The 17840-nt window shown below is 33.0% G+C and overlaps 1 protein-coding gene across 1 annotated transcript in view; it reads right to left on the bottom strand.

The window, feature by feature from the left end:
* Positions 1-11898, bottom strand: part of LOC139518708 (ferroxidase HEPHL1-like) — a 62365-nt gene extending 50467 nt beyond the window's left edge. The window contains exon 1 of the mRNA XM_071310179.1: positions 11708-11898. Within this exon, the coding sequence (XP_071166280.1) occupies positions 11708-11853 (146 nt within the window). The 5' untranslated portion in view covers positions 11854-11898. The remainder of the gene's footprint in view (positions 1-11707) is intronic.
* Between the last annotated feature and the right edge of the window lie 5942 nt (positions 11899-17840).

The following is a 17840-nucleotide window of genomic DNA, read 5'->3' as shown; positions in this document are numbered from 1 at the left end:
GAAACAACGGAATGTTAGGCATATTGAGATAGACAACGGAATGTTAGGCATATTGAGATAGACAACGGACTGTTAGGTATATTGATAGAGACAACGGAATGTTAGGTATATTGAGATAGACAACGGAATGTTATGCATATTGAGAGAGACAATGGAATGTTAGGTATATTGAGAGAGACATCGGAATGTTAGGTATATTGAGAGAGACAATGGAATGTTATGTATATTGAGAGGGACAACGGAATGTTAGGTATATTGAGAGAGACAACGGAATGTTAGGTATATTGAGAGAAACAACGGAATGTTAGGCATATTGAGAGAGACAACGGACTGTTAGGCATATTGAGAGAGACAACGGAATGTTAGGTATATTGAGAGAGACAACGGAATGTTAGGCATATTGAGAGAGACAACGGAATGTTAGGTATATTGAGAGAGACAATGGAATGTTAGGTATATTGAGAGAAACAACGGAATGTTAGGTATATTGAGATAGACAACGGAATGTTATGCATATTGAGAGAGACAATGGAATGTTAGGTATATTGAGAGAGACATCGGAATGTTAGGTATATTGAGAGAGACAATGGAATGTTATGTATATTGAGAGGGACAACGGAATGTTAGGCATATTGAGAGAAACAACGGAATGTTAGGTATATTGAGAGAGACAACGGAATGTTAGGTATATTGAGAGAGACAACGGAATGTTAGGCATATTGAGAGAAACAACGAAGTGTTAGGTATATTGAGAGAGACAACGGAATGTTAGGCATATTGAGAGAAACAATGGAATGTTAGGCATATTGAGAGAAACAATGGAATGTTAGGCATATTGAGAGAGACAACGGAATGTTAGGTATATTGAGAGAGACAACGGAATGTTAGGTATATTGAGAGAGACAACGGCATGTTAGGTATATTGAGAGAGACAACGGACTGTTATGCATATTGAGAGATACAACGGAATGTTAGGTATATTGAGAGAAACAACGGAATGTTAGGCATTTTGAGATAGACAACGGAATGTTAGGCATATTGAGAGGGACAACGGAATGTTAGGTATATTGAGAGAGACAACGGAATGTTAGGTATATTGAGAGAAACAATGGAATGTTAGGCATATTGAGAGAGACAACGGAATGTTAGGTATATTGAGAGAGACAACGGAATGTTAGGTATATTGAGAGAGACAACGGAATGTTAGGTATATTGAGAGAGACAACGGACTGTTATGCATATTGAGAGATACAACGGAATGTTAGGTATATTGAGAGAAACAACGGAATGTTAGGCATTTTGAGATAGACAACGGAATGTTAGGCATATTGAGAGGGACAACGGAATGTTAGGTATATTGAGAGAAACAACGGAATGTTAGGTATATTGAGAGAGACAACGGAATGTAAGGTATATTGAGAGAGACAACGGAATGTTAGGTATATTGAGAGAGACAACGGAATGTTAGGCATATTGAGAGAGACAACGAAATGTAAAGTATATTGAGAGAGACAACGGAATGTTAGGTATATTGAGAGGGACAACGGATTGTTAGGAATATTAAGAGGGACAACGGAATGTTAGGCATATTGAGAGAGACAACGGAATGTTAGGTATATTGAGAGAGACAACGGAAAGATAGGCATATTTAGAGACAACAGAAAGATAGGTATATTGAGAGAGACAACGGAATGTAAGGTATATTGAGAGGGACAACGGAATGTTAGGTATATTGAGAGAGACAATGGAATGTTAGGTATATTGAGAGAGACAACGGAATGTTAGGTATATTGAGAGGGACAACGGAATGTTAGGTATATTGAGAGAGACAACGGAATGTTAGGTATATTGAGAGAAACAACGGAATGTTAGGCATATTGAGAGAGACAACGGACTGTTAGGCATATTGAGAGAGACAACGGAATGTTAGGTATATTGAGAGAGACAACGGATTGTTAGGAATATTGAGAGGGACAACGGAATGTTAGGCATATTGAGAGAGACAACGGAATGTTAGGTATATTGAGAGGGACAACGGAATGTTAGGTATATTAAGAGAGACAATGGAATGTTAGATATATTGAGAGGGACAACGGAATGTTAGGTATATTGAGAGAGACAATGGAATGATAGGTATATTGAGAGGGACAACGGAATGTTAGGCATATTGAGAGAAACAACGGAATGTTAGGCATATTGGGAGAAACAACGGAATGTTAGGTATATTGAGAGAGACAACGGAAAGATAGGCATATTTAGAGACAACAGAAAGATAGGTATATTGAGAGAGACAACGGAATGTAAGGTATATTGAGAGGGACAACGGAATGTTAGGTATATTGAGAGAGACAATGGAATGTTAGGTATATTGAGAGAGACAACGGAAAGATAGGCATATTTAGAGAGACAACAGAAAGATAGGTATATTGAGAGAGACAACGGAATGTAAGGTATATTGAGAGAGACAACGAAGTGTTAGGCATATTGAGAGAGACAACGGAATGTTAGGTATATTGAGAGAGACAACGGAATGTTAGGCATATTGAGAGAAACAACGAAGTGTTAGGTATATTGAGAGAGACAACGGAATGTTAGGTATATTGAGAGAGATAACTGAAAGTTGGACATATTGAGAGAGAGACAACAGAATGTTAGGCATATTGAGAGAGACAACGGACTGTTAGGTATATTGAGAGAGACAACGGAATGTTAAGTGTATTGAGAGAGACAACGGAATGTAAGGTATATTGAGAGAGACATTGGAATGTTAGGCATATCAGAGAGATAACGGAAAGTTTGACATATTGAGAGAGACCACGGAATGTTAGGAAATATTGAGAGAGACAAAGAAATGTTAGGCATAATGAGAGAGACAACGGAAAGTTACGCATATTGAAATTGTTGCGTCAGTCGTTAATAATGAAAATACCTCTACTGAACTTTTTATATGCATTCTCTACATGGTCAGTGCTATCTATAATATGTTTTGTGAGGTTTAATTTGATAGACTATTATGTGATTTAAATAGAATAGAATGGGTTTTTAATCAAGAGCCATATTGAAAGTTAAATTTGTGTCTATCTCATTGACATTCTCACAGTATATTTGTATTCATAAAACAAAAAAACAAACAACCGCAGACATCCATTTACTTTTCCGTCTTTTATGCGTTCAATCGAATACACGTTTTAGTGCATTGTCGGACACGGATGTGTAAGACTTTGATAAATGAAGTAATCACTGTCTAATTTATATGCAGCATTAAAGGCCATAGAAACTAAGGGCAAAACACAAATAACAATAAAAAAAAAAAGAGATACAAAAAAATAGGTTGAAGATTTATTTGTCTGAAGTTTGTATATCAAACTCGATACAAGACATCTATCAAAAAAGTCTCCCATTAACGTGTATCATTTAATTGTGTTTGAATACAATACAGGAGTTGTAATAAAATTTGGAAAAAAAGTTGAATAAATGAGTTCATATTATCATATAGTAAAAATCTGGTTATCATATTTTAACAAATGCATAGAAAAGTCTTTTAATTAGTATGAGAAACAGTATTTATAACGAGTGTTCGGTTAATTTTAACATACAAAGCATAAAAATTATAAGATGTGGCATGATTGCCTTCCTCGCTAGATGCATATCTCCGTATATTATAATTCTATGGTGAGATTTCAGGACTGAAAATTAACTTAGACAAAACAAACGTTATTTGGATAGGTGGTAAAAAACATAGTCAAGACAAAATATGTGTAAAGTGGGGACTGAAATGGGGTTTCAGTACCTTCAAATTATTGGGTATCACTTTCTGGATGATTTAGATAGAATATTAAATCTAAATTATGCTCCTCGAATACAAAAAATAGAAAAAATATTACAAAAAAGGTCAAAACAGTCACTTACCCCGTGTGGTAAAATAACAATTATAAAGTCATTAATTATATCAAAATTTAATCATCTGTTCCTGTCCATCCCAGGTCCAGATGATAATATGATATGTCAACGTAATAGTAAAATTTATTCATTCATTTGGAATGATAAGCCTGACAAGATAAAGCGGGGTCTTCTATGTCAGGAATACTTCCGAGGGGGCCTAAATTTGATGATTAATTTGAGAAATTTTATACAAGGGTTAAAACTTACTAAGGTTAGAAGATTATTTAAGTCAAAATCTAAATGGATTCAATTATTTACCTCCACCCAAAATATAAATTTTACAGAGTTGGCTTATTTTGCAATTATTAAAAAAATCAAAAAACTAATTTTGGGATGAAGTTTTTCATGCCTGGAAAACTATGCCAAACTCAGACATCCATTTTATTTTGAGGAAGTCATTTTTCATCTATATGGCATAACGAGCATATTAAAATTGATAATGTCAGCGCTTACTATAAAAATTGGGCACATCATGGGGTATGGACTGTAAATGACCTGTAAGATGAACATGGAAATATATTAACGTATGAAAATTTTGAAATTATGTATAATTTCAAACCCATGTTTCTACAGTTTTATGGACTTACATTAGCACTAAACAAGTGGCTACAGGACATTGGAATCAACACTGAAAGAGAAAAAAAACTCTGGCTATTATACCTTTTAACCATAATATTTTCTTCAAGTCGGAAAAGGGCTCAAAGGACATGTATACTATTTTAAATCAAGGAATTTATTCTTATCGAAATTCCACTTAATTTGTCATTTTTCGCCTCTATGAAAATTATAAACTGAATTTTATTAAAAATAAAGTTATCTTACTGACGAAGTACTTTATTTACAGATGTTAAGATGCAAGACATAAAACCTAATATTAAAGGTCTTCAAAATTACATAAAAGAAAACTTGATTTTAGAGAAAAATATTTCTTCAAAATACTTAAGTGTGGAAGAACACAACTTGTACTGGAATCCCTGGGCTAAGGTCATTAATTAAATTTAAAAATAAAATTGAGAATGGAAATGGGGAATGTGTCAAAGAGACAACAACCCGCCTGAATAAAAAACAACAGCAGAGGGTCACCAACAGGTCTTCAATGTAGCGAGAAATTCCCGCACCCGGAGGCGTCCTTCAGCTGGCCCCTAAACAAATATATACTAGTCCAGTGATAATGAACGCCATACTAATTTCCAAATTGTACACAAGAAACTAAAATTAAAATAATACAAGACTAACAAAGGCCAGAGGCTCCTGACTTGGGACAGGCGCAAAAATGCGGCGGGGTTAAACATGTTTGTGAGATCTCAACCCTCCCCCTATACCCCTAACCAATGTACTAAAGTAAACGCATAACAATACGCACATTAAAATTCAGTTCAAGAGAAATCCGAGTCTGATGTCAGAAGATATAACCAAAGAAAATAAACAAAATGACAATAATACATAAATAACAACAGACTACTAGCAGTTAACTGACATGCCAAGACTAACAAAAATGTATGTATATGAGCATTTACGTTTTTTGATTGAGGTAAGCCTTCCAATTGATATTTTATCGTGTGGTTTTCTACGTTGTGATGTTATGCTATTGTTTCAGAAAAGGGAGAATGTTTGGTACAATTAAAACGTTTAATCCCGCTGCAAATGTTTGCACCTGTCCTAAGTCTGGAATCTGATGTACAGGAGTTGTCGTTTGTTTATGTAATTTATACGTGTTTCTCGTTTCTCGTTTTTTATATAGATTAGACCGTTGATTTTCCCGTTTGGGTGGTTTTACACTAGTAATTTTGGGGCTCTTTATAGATTTTTGTTCGGTGTGAGCCAAGGATCCGTGTTGAAGGCCGTACATTGACCTATAATGGTTCTTGTTGTACTTTTATAAATTGTTATTTGGATGGAGAGTTGTCTCATTGGTACTCACACCACATCTTCCTATATCTATTTGAAATTATTTGTGTACTGTTATACCATACCATATGTAGTATGCTCATATATTTCTTGCACTACTATTACTATATTAATGAAAATGTTATTACTATACTTAATCCATAGATTTCTAAGCGTTAGTTCATAGAATGCTTAATATGCTTATTTGTTTTGCTTGCTTATTGTGCCACAAGATAAACATATGTTGATACTTATAAATTCATGAAGAAAAAAAAATGATTGCCTAAGAGACATCAACCAATCAGAAAGCCGACTGTGTATTCAGAATCCATATGTTGCTATGATTGATACTGTATTAGCACGTGGTTGTATATGTTAAAAAACAGCAGTAATCTATGTTAAAGTTTCGTTAATATATTTTTAAAACAAAAACCATGACCAACAGAAAAAATACACTACTAAGAAATTTAAGACGGTAAGAAAGGCTGCGTGAGAGCGCGTGTAGTGTTAATAGATCATCAGTCATGCAAATCAAGACTCATTGAAAAGGCCACAATAGGGGATACTATTTTTAAATCTTTAAAATTGTGAAGTTTCAGTCTCACACCTAGGTTCCCCTAGTCTTTATTGTATGGATGTTACAAGTAAAAGAGACATTGATAACTTCATTTATCCGTCTCACACCTAAGTTCCCATAGCCTTTGTTGTATGGACGTTACAAGTAAACATGGTAAAAGAGACACTTGTCAGTTTCCACCAATCCACCTCATGTTACCCATGTATCTGTGTCTGAGTGTTCAAATAAAATCTTGAAAATCTTGGTATTTTTTTATATTACACATAAAATACTGAAAGGTAACGGATTTCCATATCTGCATTATAATTATTTCCCCCTTATGGAAATACTTGGAAAATAAGATTCTCAAGATAACTGGTTACTACTAAAATGGTAACAAACATTACTCTTGGATTATAGACTTCATTATACAAAATGCTTTTTCAATCCAGTAAATCATAATCAATCTTCTCAAGACCTGTTTTACATACCGCTGACCATGCACAGAATGTATACATTTAAGCAGTAGACTTGTTTTACATACCGCAGACCATGCACAGAATGTATAACCTGCTTCCATTATCAATGACTGACGCATCCAATTCAATATGCATATCATTCATTTGTCTCTCATTTCCAATGCAAAACTGACAATTGATCAATCATACGATTTATTTATATGTTCAGTATTTCAAAACTGTTTTACCTTATTACAAACATAACAATAAAATCAATGAATAAATCAAAGTTACATTGTAATACCTTTCTATATTTTGGCAGCAATATTTGAACGTGCATTTTTTTTTTTATAATTTTGCAAAGTAAATCTACTACCATAGCTTACATATATGTTAATTTCATTTGTAGTTTGAAGGTTTATTCTTATATAAAAATGCAAAACACAAAGGTTACTGACAATTCAAAATAAACACATACAGATATAAAAGAATTACATGCATAAAAGTAATGATGGGATGAGATTACAAATTAAAAGATATACAGTTACAAAGAAAAAAATGTATATTCATACAAGAATGTGTCCCCAGTACACGGATGCCCCATCTCTATTTTGGCATTAAAATTAAAAAGATCATATCATAGGGAACATGTGTACTACGTTTCGGATTGACTGGACTTCATCAAAATCTACCTCGACCAAAACCTTTTAACCTGAAACGGGATAGACGGACGAACGGACAGACGAATGGACGGACGGACGAACGGACAGACGAATGGACGGACGGACGAACGAACAGACAGACGGACGCACAGACGGGCCAGAAAACATAATGCCCATAAATGGGGCATAAAAAGAATATGCTGTATGATTTCCATTGTGACAACCCTCTACAACAGATCAAATGATACAGACGTTAGCAGCTATAAGTTAACCGTACGGCCTTCAACAATGAGCAGAGCCTATACTGCATAGTCAGATATAAAGGGCCCGATATCCAAAATTTAAATCAATTCAAACGAAAAAACTAACGGCCTATTTAATGTACAGATATTTAACATAGCAGCACACGACAACCCACTTTAAGAAATAATTTAAGTGCACAATTATGATAAAATTTGATAGACATGGCAGAAGATGTCATTTATTTTGACACGTATGAAATTGAAAGCATTCTAAGAATGTTCAAACATTTAACACAGCAGCACTTTAAGAAATAATTTAAGTGCACAATTATGATAAAATTTGATAAGACATGATGGTAGAACGTGTAATTTATTTTGACACGTATGAAATTGAAAGCATTCTGAGAACATTGTTTTGTTTTTTTGGCATTACATAAACGTGGGATATCTTAAAGCATTATGTCTGAGTACTACTTCATTTAGTATAAACCTTCGCCTGTCAACTTCTTTTAAAAGTAGGACAAAAAAATATATACATGGATATCGCCGGCGTCCAAATTTTGAATGTTTTTGATAGAGGGGCGAACGATACCAGACGGACATTCAAACGCATGGCGTAAAAAGAAAAAGACAAACAGACACATAATAATACACAAGACACAACATTAAAAACTAATGACTAAGCAACACGAACCCATCGAAAACTGGGGGTGATTTTAGGTGCTCCGGAAGGGTAAACAGATCCTGCTTACATGTTGAACCCCTCGTGTTGCTCATGTTATTATAAATCTTGCAAACCTGGTAAATAGTTTTATTTGGTAGGTCACATTTGTGAAAGCTGTAGGTTTAAGAATGTATATTTAGATAATGAGTTGCTTAACATTCATTTGTTGAATGACACGTTGCATTGACCAAAACAGGCTTATACAGTTTCAGTGGCAGATGGTGTTCAACATATTCGGAAAATGGAATTCAATTTTACGTCAAAAGTGAAGCTATATTAATCGCAAACAAAATACAGATAACAAAAAAAAACGTTGGTTTTCCCGTTTGAATGATTTTACACTAGTCATTTTTGGCGCTCTTTATAGCTTGCTACGATGCGAGCCAGGCTCCGTGTTGAACCTATAATGGTTAACTTTTACAACTTGAATTGTCTTATTTGCACTCATACTTCATCTTCTAATATCTATTTGGTTGAGATATATTATAGGGGATATGCTTCAAAAGAAAGCTATTATCGAATCAACTATTAGATAACAGGTCCTTTCTTTTACTTCATTATAATTAAAATTATATTAAAAAGAGATATGAGTGGCACATATCTTTTAGACATTATCACTTTTCATTTCGAAAATGGAGGTAAAATTCCATAAGACTGTTAAAAGTTAAACAAACTATCGTCATCATCATCATCATATTTTGTGAAATTATTATTTCTCCCCCCACTAGATATTAAATCATCGCACAATGAAGTTGCTTGAATTCTAACCACAAGGTTTCATAGTATATCATTTTTTTCAGTACAAAGTAACTGTTTGCTTGTTTGTTCACCACAATTATAAGATTGTGTTTTACGCTGTTAAATGTTCTAAGAAATGTTACAGTATATGGGTTTTATTTGTTCTTTACACAATTAAATTATTATTACATATCTTCGTTGCACTATATGCTTATTTGCATTGGGCTGTGTACTAGTTAAAAGGTGTTAATGAGTTATCATAGAACATATATAAATGTCAAGTACAGATATACAATTATATAGCAAATGAAAAAAAAGAAGAATATAAATAGGAAATGACAAATATCTACATATTCCGATGTTACAAAACAAAGAAGTACTAAAACGATATCAAAATTTTCCCAAATTAGATGAAATGAAAGGAAAAATCTCAGTTTAGGAACGTACTGATGCCATATTAAATACTAGTATCGAATTATTTAAATAAAGTTTCATATTTAGATGGACGTAATGTTGAAAACAAAACGGAATTATATTATATAATGTATATATATAATTGTATCTGTTTTCAATTTCTGCAATGACAAATGCTTATTTTCAAATTCACAAATAAGTAATAGCGATATCATTGATGTATGATAACAATGAAGATACACTTTTTTCGAATTAATTACCGTCAAGTAAATCTGTTAAACTGCGATGTCAAATTATTAGCTTATGCATATGCTCAAAGATATAAAATAGTATTACCAAATATGATTAATGCTGTAAATAACCGATGACTAACAAACAGCTTTAAAAATGTGTAAAGCTAATATCAGATTAGACGAAGAAGAAATTAACATTATTAGATAAAATGATAGCTAGAAAATTAATTTTGTTCTTGCAAATTTAACTTATATTGCGTCACACATGTACATAGCAAATGCAATTATACAAGATTAATAAGTTTTATCTATAATTTCATATAGAATGGGAAAGAGATATAGAGCTGAACGAACAACAGTATGTAAATAATATTTGGAAGGCTGTATCGACATCGACAGTTACCTCAAAGCACTAAGAAACGTAGATGGCAAGTTTAGCAATTTGATTGGACTAGAATAAGGGTAATTATTACTTATTATGCAACAGATTAAAACATGTCACTCAATGTCCAAGGTTAAAATTAACACATCAAAGCATGTTGAATAAAGTGACATCAGCAAAAAACAAGACAAAATATATATTAAAAAAGAAATATTGTTTCACACATTTATTCAAGCAGAATTATCAGAATATTTAGTTTTTGCAACTTTACTAATGCATTATTGACATGCACACATGTGTATACAAAATGGCAATCCTGCTATCTATGATGAATTTAAATGCATTCTCACTATAAAAGTAAGACCTTTAGTAGAGATGGGCAATATGCAGGTGGTTAGATTATGTAAAGGGGAACAAGATATAAAATTCATGTCCACCGATTTTATCAAAATTCTCATATTTGGTTTATTAGTGTGTAATACATTTATTCAAATTGAAATAAATAATTAACAGGGCATGGCCTCGCAAAAATGTAGCTTCGTTTCGTGTGTATTTTATATATAAAAGAGAAGATGTGGTATGATTGCAAATGAGACAACTCTCCATAGCAGACCAAAATGACACAGAAATTAATAACTGTAGGTCACCATACGACATTCAATAATAAGCAAAGCCCATACCGCATAGTCAGCTATTAAAGGCCCCGAAATTAGTATTGAAACCATGTAATTAACTATCGAGTTGACCTCCAAAGACCACCGATTCTATATCATATAAAAAAGAAGATGTGGTATGTTTGCCAATGAAACAAATATCCACAAAAGACCAAAATGACACAGACATTAACAACTATAGGTCACCGTACGGTCTTCAACAATGAGCAAAGCCCATATTGCATAGTCAGCTATAATAGGCCCATATTAAGAAGATATATAAATCTTTGTTTTTACCTGTATAAAAATTATTTTCTTGTAGATCGAATAAGTCAATCATATGATTTACCTTTGTTACACTTTTCAATGTTGACATTCGTTTCCTTTAGATAACCGAACACGTACAATTCATGCGTTATCCATATCTAGCTAAGGTGATACATCGAAATTCACATGAAGAAGGATTCAATGAGGTAAAATTATTCACTTGCAAGTGACTAATTCCTAACCTTTTTTTTTTAACTCAATTTGTAAACATTTACCCATACTGGTTGCTTATAGCGAATTATAATGTCATTTGTTCACCTTCATTTTAATAATTGAACAAAAAAAAAATCATACTTTAGATTTGTTTGTAAATATCGTAGCCTGTAACCCTTTAAAAAGATCGTATTTGTTTGGGGAAAATATATTGTTTAAAAAAGAAAATTAAGGCTCGTTTGTTTGGTGAAAGGGATTCAATGTAAGTTAAAGACTATTTACTGCTTAAAATATATTAAAATAAAGCTAATCAAGCTAACTAGGTTTTATACATACGTTCTGTCGTTGGTAATAAGATTCTGTTTACTTGGTGCATAGTCCCACCATTGTTCCTCAGCTGTTATAAAATAATCTCGTCTTAGACAGCAAATTGACGAGAATATCGATATTAAAATACTCCATTGGAGCACAGATTGGACCATGGCCACAGTGATACATACAATGATAGGTATGCTTTGCTTTGATGATTTCCCTTTTTAACATAAATGACAGTTTTTGTGTACAAAAATTAACAAGTGACATGATTGTGATTAATGACGTATTATTCATTGTAAAATTAGATAAAAAGTCTGAAATACATAAGAAAATTAATAACTATTTATCATCGTATATAATACGTTCCATTAGTCAAAGGGGGTTACACTTATTTGGTCAACTTATGATTGGTTGCAATCATAATATAAAGCTAATCAACCTTACATAAAGGTTTGTTAACCTATCGAAGAATGAATTCAATGTTCTATAAAACAGGACAGAGAATGAATGCAATGTTCTATACAACAGGACAGAGAAGGAATTCAATCTTCTATACACAGGACAGAGAATGAATTCAATGGTCTATACAACAGGACAGAGAAGGAATTCAATGTTCTATACAATAGGACAGAGAATGAATTCAATGGTCTATACAACAGGACAGAGAATGAATTCAATGTTCTATAAAACTGGACAGAGAATGAATTCAATGTTCTATACAACAGGACAGAGAATGAATTCAATGTTCTATACAACATGACAGAGAATGAATTCAATGTTCTATACAACAGGACAGAGAATGAATTCAATGTTCTATACAACAGGACAGAGAATGAATTCAATGTTCTATAAAACAGGACAGAGAATGAATTCAATGTTCTATACAACAGGACAGAGAAGGAATTCAATGTTCTATACAACAGGACAGAGAATGAATGAATTCAATGTTCTATACAACAGTACAGAGAATGAATTCAATGTTCTATACACCAGGACAGAGAATGAATTCAATGTTCTATATAACAGGACAGAGAAGGAAGGAATTCAATGTTCTATACAACAGGACAGAGAAGGAATTCAATGTTCTATACAACAGGACAGAGAATGAATGCAATGTTCTATACAACATGACAGAGAATGAATGAATTCAATGTTCTATAAAACAGGACAGAGAAGGAATTCAATGTTCTATCCATCAGGACAGAGAATGAATTCAATGTTCTATACAACAGGACAGAGAATGAATTCAATGTTCTATAAAACAAGACAGAGAAGGAATTCAATGTTCTATACAACAGGACAGAGAATGAATTCAATGTTCTATACAACAGGACAGAGAATGAATTCAATGTTCTATACAACAGGACAGAGAATGAATTCAATGTTCTATACAACAGGACAGAGAATGAATTCAATGTTCTATACAACAGGACAGAGAATGAATGAAATCAATGTTTTATACAACAGTACAGAGAAGGAATTCAATGTCCTATACAACAGGACAGAGAATGAATTCAATGTTGTATACAACAGGGCAGAGAAGGAATTCAATGTTCTATAAAACAAGACAGAGAAGGAATTCAATGTTCTATACAACAGGACAAAGAATGAATGAATTCAATGTTCTATACAACAGGACAGAGAATGAATTCAATGTTCTATACAACAGGACAGAGAATGAATGAAATCAATGTTTTATACAACAGTTCAGAGAAGGAATTCAATGTTCTATACAACAGGACAGAGAATGAATTCAATGTTGTATACAACAGGACAGAGAATGAATTCAATGTTCAATACAACAGGACAGAGAATGAATTCAATGTTCTATACAACAGGACAGAGAATGAATTCAATGTTCTCTAAAACAGGACAGAGAAGGAATTCAATGTTCTATACAACAGGACAGAGAATGAATTCAATGTTCTATATAACAGGACAGAGAATGAATTCAATGTTCTATACAACAGGACAGAGAATGAATGCAATGTTCTATACAACAGGACAGAGAATAAATGCAATGTTCTATACAACAGGACAGAGAATGAATTCAATGTTCTATACAACAGGACAGAGAATGAATTCAATGTTGTATACAACAGGACAGAGAATGAATTCAATGTTCTATACAACAGGACAGAGAATAAATTCAATGTTATATACAACAGGACAGAGAATGAATGCACTGTTCTATACAACAGGACAGAGAATGAATTCAATGTTCTATACAACAGGACAGAGAATGAATGCACTGTTCTATACAACAGGACAGAGAATGAATTCAATGTTCTATACACCAGGACAGAGAATGAATTCAATGTTCTGTATGTACAACAGGTCAGAGAATGATTTCAATGTTTTATACAACAGGACAGAGAATGAAGGCAATGATCTATACAACATGATAGAGAATGAATTCAATGTTCTATACAACAGGAAAGATAGTGAATTCAATGTTCTATACAACAGAACAGAGAATGAATTCAATGTTCTATACAACAGAACAGAGAATGAATTCAATGTTTTATACAACAGGACAGAGAATGAGTTCAATGTTCTATACAACAGGACAGAGAATAAATTCAATGTTCTATACAACAGGACAGAGAATGAATTCAATGTTCTATACAACAGGACAGAGAATAAATTCAATGTTCTATACAACGGGACAGAGAATGAATTCAATGTTCTATTCAACGGGACAGAGAATGAATTCAATGTTCTATACAACGGGACAGAGAATGAATTCAATGTTCTATACAACAGGACAGAGAATGAATTCAATATTCTATATACAACAGGACAGAGAATGAATTCAATGTTCTATACAACAGGACAGAGAATGAATTGAATGTTCTATATAACAGGACAGAGAATGAATGAATTCAATGTTCTATACAACAGGACAGAGAAGGAATTCAATGTTCTATACAACAGGACAGAGAATGAATGCAATGTTTTATACAACATGACAGAGAATGAATGAATTCAATGTTCTATAAAACAGGACAGAGAAGGAATTCAATGTTCTATACAACAAGACAGAGAAGGAATGAATTCAATGTTCTATACAACAGGACAGAGAAAGAATGAATTCAATGTTCTATACAACAGGACAGAGAATGAATTCAATGTTCTATACAACAGGACAGAGAAGGAATTAAATGTTCTATACAACAGGACAGAGAAGGAATTAAATGTTCTATACAACAGGACAGAGAATGAATGCACTGTTTTATACAACAGGACAGAGAATGAATTCAATGTTCTATACAACAGGACAGAGAATGAATGAATTCAATGTTCTATACAACAGTACAGAGAATGAATTCAATGTTCTATACAACAGGACAGAGAATGAATTCAATGTTCTATATAACAGGACAGAGAAGGAAGGAATTCAATGTTCTATACAACAGGACAGAGAATGAATTCAATGTTCTATACAACAGGACAGAGAATGAATGCAATGTTCTATACAACATGACAGAGAATGAATGAATTCAAAGTTCTATAAAACAGAATAGAGAAGGAATTCAATGTTCTATACAACAGGACAGAGAAGGAATGAATTCAATGTTCTATACAACAGGACAGAGAATGAATTCAATGTTCTATATAACAAGACAGAGAATGAATTCAATGTTCTATACAACAGGACAGAGAATGAATTCAATGTTCTATACAACAGGACAGAGAATGAATTCAATGTTCTATACAACAGGACAGAGAATGAATGAAATCAATGTTTTATACAACAGTACAAAGAAGGAATTCAATGTTCTATACAACAGGACAGAGAATGAATTCAATGTTGTATACAACAGGGCAGAGAATGAATTCAATGTTCTATACAACAGGACAGAGAATGAATTCAATGTTCTATAAAACAAGACAGAGAAGGAATTCAATGTTCTATACAACAGGACAGAGAATGAATGAATTCAATGTTCTATACAACAGGACAGAGAATGAATTCAATGTTCTATACAACAGGACAGAGAATGAATGAAATCAATGTTTTATACAACAGTACAGAGAAGGAATTCAATGTTCTATACAACAGGACAGAGAATGAATTCAATGTTGTATACAACAGGGCAGAGAATGAATTCAATGTTCTATACAACAGGACAGAGAATGAATTCAATGTTCTATACAACAGGACAGAGAAGGAATTAAATGTTCTATACAACAGGACAGAGAAGGAATTAAATGTTCTATACAACAGGACAGAGAATGAATGCACTGTTTTATACAACAGGACAGAGAATGAATTCAATGTTCTATACAACAGGACAGAGAATGAATGAATTCAATGTTCCATACAACAGGACAGAGAATGAATTCAATGTTCTATACAACAGGACAGAGAATGAATTCAATGTTCTATATAACAGGACAGAGAAGGAAGGAATTCAATGTTCTATACAACAGGACAGAGAATGAATTCAATGTTCTATACAACAGGACAGAGAATGAATGCAATGTTCTATACAACATGACAGAGAATGAATGAATTCAAAGTTCTATAAAACAGGACAGAGAAGGAATTCAATGTTCTATACAACAGGACAGAGAAGGAATGAATTCAATGTTCTATACAACAGGACAGAGAATGAATTCAATGTTCTATATAACAAGACAGAGAATGAATTCAATGTTCTATTCAACAGGACAGAGAATGAATTCAATGTTCTATACAACAGGACAGAGAATGAATTCAATGTTCTATACAACAGGACAGAGAATGAATTCAATGTTCTATACAACAGGACAGAGAATGAATGAAATCAATGTTTTATACAACAGTACAAAGAAGGAATTCAATGTTCTATACAACAGGACAGAGAATGAATTCAATGTTGTATACAACAGGGCAGAGAATGAATTCAATGTTCTATACAACAGGACAGAGAATGAATTCAATGTTCTATAAAACAAGACAGAGAAGGAATTCAATGTTCTATACAACAGGACAGAGAATGAATGAATTCAATGTTCTATACAACAGGACAGAGAATGAATTCAATGTTCTATACAACAGGACAGAGAATGAATGAAATCAATGTTTTATACAACAGTACAGAGAAGGAATTCAATGTTCTATACAACAGGACAGAGAATGAATTCAATGTTGTATACAACAGGGCAGAGAATGAATTCAATGTTCTTTACAACAGGACAGAGAATGAATTCAATGTTCTATACAACAGGACAGAGAATGAATGCAATGTTCTATACAACAGGACAGAGAATGAATTCAATGTTCTATACAACAGGACAGAGAATGAATGAAATCAATGTTTTATACAACAGTTCAGAGAAGGAATTCAATGTTCTATACAACAGGACAGAGAATGAATTCAATGTTGTATACAACAGGGCAGAGAATGAATTCAATGTTCAATAAAACAGGACAGAGAATGAATTCAATGTTCTATACAACAGGACAGAGAATGAATTCAAGGTTCTCTAAAACAGGACAGAGAAGGAATTCAATGTTCTATACAACAGGACAGAGAATGAATTCAATGTTCTATACAACAGGACAGAGAATGAATTCAATGTTCTTTTCAACGGGACAGAGAATGAATTCAATGTTCTATACAACGGGACGGAGAATGACTTCAATGTTCTATACAACAGGACAGAGAATGAATTCAATATTCTATACAACAGGACAGAGAATGAATTCAGTGTTCTATACAACAGGACAGAGAATGAATTGAATGTTCTATATAACAGGACAGAGAATGAATGAATTTAATGTTCTATACAACAGGACAGAGAAGGAATTCAATGTTCTATACAACAGGACAGAGAATGAATGCAATGTTCTATACAACATGACAGAGAATGAATGAATTAAATGTTTTATAAAACAGGACAGAGAAGGAATTCAATGTTCTATACAACAAGACAGAGAAGGAATGAATTCAATGTTGTATACAACAGGACAGAGAATGAATTCAATGTTCTATACAACAGGACAGGGAAGGAATTCAATGTTCTATACAACAGGACAGAGAAGGAATTCAATGTTCTATAAAATAGGACAGAGAAGGAATTCAATGTTCTATACAACAGGACAGAGAATGAATGAATTCAATGTTCTATACAACAGGACAGAGAATGAATTCAATGTTCTATA

The sequence above is a fragment of the Mytilus edulis genome, chromosome 4 (genome assembly GCF_963676685.1).
Source record: "Mytilus edulis chromosome 4, xbMytEdul2.2, whole genome shotgun sequence".
Taxonomy (NCBI): Eukaryota; Metazoa; Mollusca; class Bivalvia; order Mytilida; family Mytilidae; genus Mytilus; species Mytilus edulis.
Note: the sequence above shows the minus strand (reverse complement) of the source record. Positions and strands in the feature narration are given on the sequence as shown.